Below are 7,075 nucleotides of genomic sequence, written 5' to 3'. Positions count from 1 at the left end.
GGACTGGCCTAGGGGTATTTTAAAGGGGTTTTAAATTAAATTTTTAGTAGAAGCGGCCAAATTTAAATATTTATTTTTAATCTTTTTAAATTTTGTATTGTATTACTGTTTTAAACTGGCTGTAAGCCGCCCTGAGTCCTCCGGGAGAAGGGCGGGGTATAAATTTAATAAAATCTAAAATCTAAAATCTAAATCTAATTTCAACTCTAATTTCCAAGGGTCATTCATGCCTCCTTTGTGGAAAAGACCTATTGATCCAGTGGTTGTCTTCTCAAAGACATGCCGTCTGGAGCCGATTGTGGGTTGATTATGGTACTGATAATATACCTTTCAGTGGCCATGGGGAAGTGGAATTTGGAAGTGCAAGAACTGATTTGGAATCCTGATGGTAATTAGTGAGAAGTTGTATCTCCTTGTGAGTGAGTATGTATTTGTATAGTAAACTGACAGAAAACTGTGAGCAGCATCACAGAATAACACCCACAGTTACTACAACATTGGACTTCCAGTGTCCCAACTTTGCTAAACTTTGTGCTTCCAGACTGGGACTGCAAAGCTACTTCCACATCCACAGATGATCCACCCAAGAGTGTCTTCTTCGAATCCAAAGGGCTACTGTACGTATGGTGGGAAGGAGAGTAGGAGGAGGAAGAGAAAGGAGATACAACTGCTGTTGAAAAACAGGGGATCCCCATCTCAGAACACACCACAAACATGGTTAACACCGAGAAGTTCTCCTTTCCGTCGATCCCACTCCCCTCCACATTAGAACAAGGGACTTTCTCACCCCTTCTAGCTCACTTGTTTTAGTACCTGAAGCCTGTCCCTCATTGGCAAAGAAAGCCTTGATATGCTCTTGGCGGAAACCATTTCGTCGAAGCATCTGGTAGAAAAGCAACAGGTTCTGGGCATGATGGGGATAGGTGACCTGCTCCTGCCAGCCACCTGTAAGAGAATGACTGTCAGTACTAAGCACCTTAAGCTAACATGCATCAAAACAATACAAGAGCTCCTATAGTCCCTGCCTGTATTCATCTTTCTCCAAAAGAATCTGTTGCAGTGGTCAAGAGGTTCAAACTCATCTCTCCATACCCCTTTTGCTACCACTTCCAAATGGGAATGAGCACCTCTTAGTACAGTGGTCCTCAACCTTTTTAATGCCGCGACCCCCAACCGGTCGTAAGTCGAGGACTAAACCGGTCGTAAGTCGAGGACTACCCAACCGGTCGTAAGTCGAGGACTACCCAACTGGTCATAAGTCGAAGACTTTCCCTGCCCGGGAGTGCCGCGCATGCGTGGTTCCGCCCCCTGCGCCGGCCGAGGCATAGCTGGCAAGCGGCAGAGACGGAGCAGGCCGACCACCAGCTGGCCCAGCCCAACGGAGGTAAGGCACCCGCCGGAAAAGGGGGGAAAAAATGGCGGACAAAAAAAATGGTGACAAAAAAATGGCGGACAGCCTTGCTTGGCGACCCCCGTGAAATGGTCGATCGACCCCAAATGGGGTCGCGACCCATAGGTTGAGAACCGCTGTCTTAGTAGCTCCCCAGCACCACTCCCCACCTGCAATCAGTACTGCATGATCACATGTCTGATACATGCGGCACAACTTGTACATCGGAGCCTGCTGGCGATGACACCGCCGTGTATTCTTGTTGAGCTCGCAGTAGGCAGCTGTGGAACTGGAACTGACAAGAGGCAGCGGCTGTGGGCATGGACTGTACCCATGGAGATCTGTGAAAGGAAAAAAAACAGCGGAAATAGCAAGATCTTTGAAACCGATCTACATGAGCTGAGGACACAGGCAGCTTCACAACGTCTGGTTTAAGAAAATGAGAACTAGCTGCCCCCAAAGTCTTAACTCATCCCGAATTTATCAGCATTGTCTATTACATTTTGCCTTCCAAAATTTCAAACTGTTCCACCTTTTCAATTTAGGCCTAGTCAGACATTCCTTCCTGCAGCCATCTTTTATGATGGCGCTTTGGAGGAAAGAAGCAGCAGAAGCAGGTTTAGGTTAACAGAGAAAATGATTTATTACACAATGAAGGACAAAGTCTTTCTAGTCTCATTGCCCTATAACAGTGGTGGCGAACCTATGGCACGGGTGCCAGAGGCGGCACTCAGAGCCCTCTCTGTGGGCACGCGCGCCGTCGCCTCAGTCCTAGGCATTCAGCTGGGTTTTATAAAACCTTTTCGCTTTAGGCCTCCGCCGCCGTGTGCAAAAAAAAAAAAAGGTCCAATCAATCAGTCAATTTCAACTTCTCGTGGGAAAAAAAAAAGATCTTGCAAAGTTGGAATTGATTGATTGAACTTTTTAGTCCCACCCAGCCTGCCGTTACCATCGCAGCCACACCCACCCAATGGGCCACACCCAGCCAATGGGCCACAACCACCCGGCACCCGACGATGCATAAGTGGGTTTTGGGTTGCAGTTTGGGCACTCGGTCCCTAAAAGGTTTGCCATCACTGCCCTATAACTCTCTCTAGACCCAGGGCAGACACCCACCTATGCAGTGCAATTTTTGCAGGTGCTTCAGATCCTGCGCGACCACTATCAGGGGCAGAAAATGTATCTCACAGAACCCTATTGGTGGCTCCTCGTGGCGCATGTGTCCTGTTGAGCGCTGGCTCCGCCCCTTGCCACGTCCTGGTCTGCGCTTCAGCTGGTTCTCACAGTGATTTCTCTGTACAGGAGTCAGGCATTCGTAGCTCCCTGCACGGAAGAAAATAAGCTCCTTTGATATAAAGCACTCAGAACAACTACACAGGTATTTTTCTGCAAAGGTCTGTTTCGTGACCTAAATGCATCGATCATCGGTGGGTTTCCAGGTTCAGTTCAAAGTGTTGGTTTTGATCTTTAAAGCCCAGGATAGTTTGACCTCCATATACCTTCTGACCTGCCTCTTCCATCTGGATATGCCCTATTCTATGTGTTCTTCCTGAGAGATCGATGCTGAGGATCCCCACATTAAATGTCATGAAGGGAAGAACCGAGAGGCTTCCTCTGAGGGACAACTTTGAAACCAGCTTTGGAACCACTTTCCTTTGAGGTTCACACTTTTTGGGCCTTTCATGAAGTACTCCAAATACCACTTTCTTCTGTCGGGGTTTTGGTGCTCGTGCCCTTTGATTAAATTCGTAGGATTGATCTTTGATTTCCAACTTTTTTACTGTTAGTATGTTGGGGTTAATATTACTTTTAGTGTTATTGTAAATTGCCTTCAGTCTCTGGAGTGGGATGGTGTACAAGTAGCTTATAAATATAAAATAAATACTACAGCACTATTGGCTACTAGCACCAGAAGAATGTTTTGAGGTTGATGTCAGCTTATGCCAAGCAACCTCTGCTCTTTTCTCTAGAAACATTCAATGAGCAAAAGTGAAATCACAATTGAGTTTGGTGCTATTGTTCCTCAGCTGCGCCTAAGCAAAATTAAAAAGAGCTGTCCTAGGCCTGTTTCTTTGTAAGTCCTACTGAATTCAGTGGGACTTGAATTTCTGGATCTATCCGTACAGTAGTATATGTTGAGTTGCTCATAATATTAGGTCAACCATTGCTAGCGTGTAACTGAAATACAGAAATCAAGCACATAACAATAAGCAGATTCTTCCTTCGATCAAAGCAGCTGTCGCTAAACAACAATAAATGAATTTTAACCATTACCCCATCACATTATCAATGCAGGCAGTTATGATCGGAACAATTAATTAGATGAACGGTACATTTTCAATCTGGGTTGACTGCTTAATAATGCCTTGCATCTTATTATTACTGAAGATAATCTCCTGAGTCTGACAGGAGATTCCCCTGAGTTCTACTGGTAGCTAAGGCAGGACTTTCCTGCCAGTTAGGAAGAGCAACACATCATAATCACTCATGATTATGCTTTCTTAACTTCTGACAATCTTGTGGGGAAAAGTTTGGCCATGCCAATTTTTTCTCCCTTGTCTGTCTGTCTATATCAGTGATGGCTAACCTTTCAGAGACCGAGTGCCCAAACGGCAACCCAAAACCTACTTATTTATCGCCGGGTGCCAGGTGGGCGTGGCCCACTGGGTCGGCATGGCTGTGGTGGTCATGGCAGACTGGGTAGGTGTGGCCAAGGTGGGCGTGATCACCTTGATGTTGCTCATGGGGAGGGATGCCTGTGGGGGGCGGGCAGGGTTGGGGGAGATCCAGGGGGTCTCTGCCAGGTGGGGCGGTGGGCAGGAGGGTCATCCTGCGGGATGAGGTGAGGCAAGATGAAGCAGGGCAGCGGTGCCATTGTCACAAGGCAAGGCAGGGGCGGGGCGGCTGCTGCCTAACACCATCAGCCCCTGCACACAGAGGCCAGCGAGCGCATGGGTGCTGGGATGCATCTGGCCACGTGGGACCTTGGCAAGTTAGCGGGCGGCTGGTTGAAGAGAGACGGTTGCCATCTCCGGGGCATGGCCCGTGTGCCCACAGAGAGGGCTCTGAGTGCCACCTCTGGCACGCGTGCCATAGGTTCACCACCACTGATCTATACCATCTATTTATTTTTATTAGCTATTTTTGGATCAGTGTTGATTCCTAGCAACCACCTAGACTAGTTCCTGCAGTGTTTTTGGCATGATTTTCAGAAGTGGTTTGCCATTACCTCCTTCCTAGGGCTGAAAGAAAATGACTACTAGACCAAGGTCATCCAGCTAGTTTCATGCTTAGCGTGGGACTAGAATTCACCATCTCCCACTTTCTAGCCCAGTGCCTGCTATACTAACTATCATATACTGAACTGGCTCTTTTTGTTATATTATCCTAATTGTTCTCCCTTAGCGAGAAACAATATGATTTTAGATACAGAATGGGGTTTTTTTTAGGATTTGTAATCTTACAATAAATGGCTATGGGGGCATCTGCCGTCAAGTAAAAAAAGTTAAGATAGGAGCCACAACTGTGTGATCAAAGCCTCGCTCCTTTTTTTACAATGCATTTTTTAAAAAGTTGGGCTTCAGTTGTATGGTCATGGATGACATCTTGACTATATGACTATTATTGCTTTCCCTGCAGATGCCTCATTTGATGAAAGAAGTGTATATTATGGATCTTTATTTTAACTGACTTTGCAAATTCTAGACTCATTGCCTTATATAGCATAAACACAAAACTGTTAATACAATTTGAAGATTTTTTTTTACACTGCTTGAAATTTTCATTTTAAGGGTCTGATTTCAACCATCTATAAGTAATACCTCTTATTTTAAGAAATATCTAATTTGATAATCCTTCTGGAAAAAATATATTTTCCTTTTCAATAGCAGACTCATATTAACATTTTCTGTAATCTGGACACTCCTTTAAAACAATTTCAACAAAGCAAGCTTTCCGTCCATGTGAATGAGAGGCATTTAAATACTGAGCCCTGGATGCCAGCACCCAGGAATCCTAAATTATTTGCCAATCTAGTAAAGGAAATTCCTTTATAATCCCAATTAGCACTTATGGCTATGCCAGATCTCCACCCCACCCCACCCACAAATCAGTAGAGAATATTATTAATCAAATTTAGGGAATCATTAAAAAACAAACCCTTGGAATACTGTGTACAGTGACCGCATCAGAAAAGAATATTTTACTGCAATTTTGGTTGCAAGAATGGATATATAAAATTATGAGGGGATCAGATCAATTTTTTTGTAAGGGAAACCTACAGTCTGTGGTGTTTTCACCCTTTCAAAAAATTAATCTCTGGAAGAACATGGCAGAGTGTTTATAATTATTCATAACATGATTTTGCTACTATTTCATAATTTATTCCCTAGAGATTCAGATGACAAAAGGTCTTCTTGCACTATTCAATTGTAGAGCACCCTGCCTCTAGGCAGAAAAATATATGACAGCATAAACTAAGTCAAATTCATGAAGTACGGTACATAAAACTTACTGGTAATTACAAGTCACGATGATTATATTTTCTCCAATCTAGGAATATTATGTCTTGAAACACCAATTTCCAAGTGGAAGTGGCTATTGCATTCCCATTCTGTTAGGTGATTTTCCAGAGGATGCTAAAACTAGGTAGAGTTCCATTACGTGAACCAGCAAACGGAACTGGTCATATTCGGAGCCACTACACGCAACAGTCTTGTCTCTTGTATTTTTCTAATGCCATCTAGGAAAGCATCATGGAATATCTAGCAAGACCATCTGGAGGCAGATAAAAGCAAGTGGTGTATCAACCATCCAGAAAAAAACTAATCTGGGGATAGGTCAAAGAGCATGACCTAAGGCAGGGGTAGGCAACCTTGGCTCTTTTATGACTCGTGGACTTCAACTCCCAGAATTCCTGAGCCAGCATGGCTGGCTCAGGAATTCTGGGAGTTGAAGTCCACGAGTCATAAAAGAGCCAAGGTTGCCTACCCCTGACCTAAGGAAATGAAAAGCTGGGCACAAAATCTAAACTCTACCGTCCTCAAACATGACAAATCCGGATAGAAGAATGACTATAGCACATTGCTTTCTAAATTGCTACATTCTAATGGTTATAAACGAGAGCCAGTTTGGCGTAGCGGGTTAATGTATCAGGCTAGAGACATGAGTTCAAATCTTGCCTAAGGCACCAAGCCAGCTGGGTGACCTTGGGCCAATCGCTCTCAGCCCAAGGAAAAAGGCACTGGGGCAAATCCCGTCTGAAATCTTGCCAAGAAAGCTGCAAGGACCTGTCCAGGCAGTCACTAGGAGTCGAAGCTGCCTCCAAGGCATAGACCAAAAAAAAAAGTATGATAACAGTGATGCTAACGATAGGTAAGGTTCCCTTCTCGGGAAAAATTACAGCTCCAAATGGCAAGAGGCAGAACATAATTATTTTCACGCCGCGTAGGGTTGCCAGGTCTGCTTCCAAAAAATAGCGGACAAGCGGGGGGGGGGTGTTAAGTAGTAAAAAAAAGTAGACTGTACAGCTTTAGATTACGTACCATTTCATCATAAAGCTTTTGAATAAAAAAAATGGGGGAACATAATGTGGGAAAAAAAATAGTGAACATAATGTGAAAAAAGCGGACTGTCCACTCAAATAGTGGACACCTGGCAACCAATCCCGCGTGGCCTGAACTTAGA

General features: G+C 44.5%; 1 protein-coding gene across 1 annotated transcript in view; it reads right to left on the bottom strand.

Annotated features, from left to right (window-relative positions):
• Positions 1-801: 801 nt before the first annotated feature.
• The window catches only part of LOC107300840 (AN1-type zinc finger protein 2B-like), a gene marked incomplete at its 3' end in the record, with an annotated part of 24,599 nt that continues 18,325 nt past the window's right edge, over positions 802-7,075 (bottom strand). Inside the window, exons 10-12 of the mRNA XM_029287048.1 lie at positions 2,507-2,684; positions 1,561-1,731; positions 802-945 (exon numbers count right to left, since the gene is read on the bottom strand). Of these exons, the coding sequence (XP_029142881.1) occupies positions 802-945; positions 1,561-1,731; positions 2,507-2,684 (493 nt within the window). The remainder of the gene's footprint in view (positions 946-1,560; positions 1,732-2,506; positions 2,685-7,075) is intronic.

The sequence above is a fragment of the Protobothrops mucrosquamatus genome, unplaced genomic scaffold, assembly GCF_001527695.2.
Source record: "Protobothrops mucrosquamatus isolate PMUCROS unplaced genomic scaffold, P.Mucros_1.0 scaffold8731, whole genome shotgun sequence".
Taxonomy (NCBI): domain Eukaryota; kingdom Metazoa; phylum Chordata; class Lepidosauria; order Squamata; family Viperidae; genus Protobothrops; species Protobothrops mucrosquamatus.
This window is presented reverse-complemented; position numbering and strand designations above follow the sequence as displayed.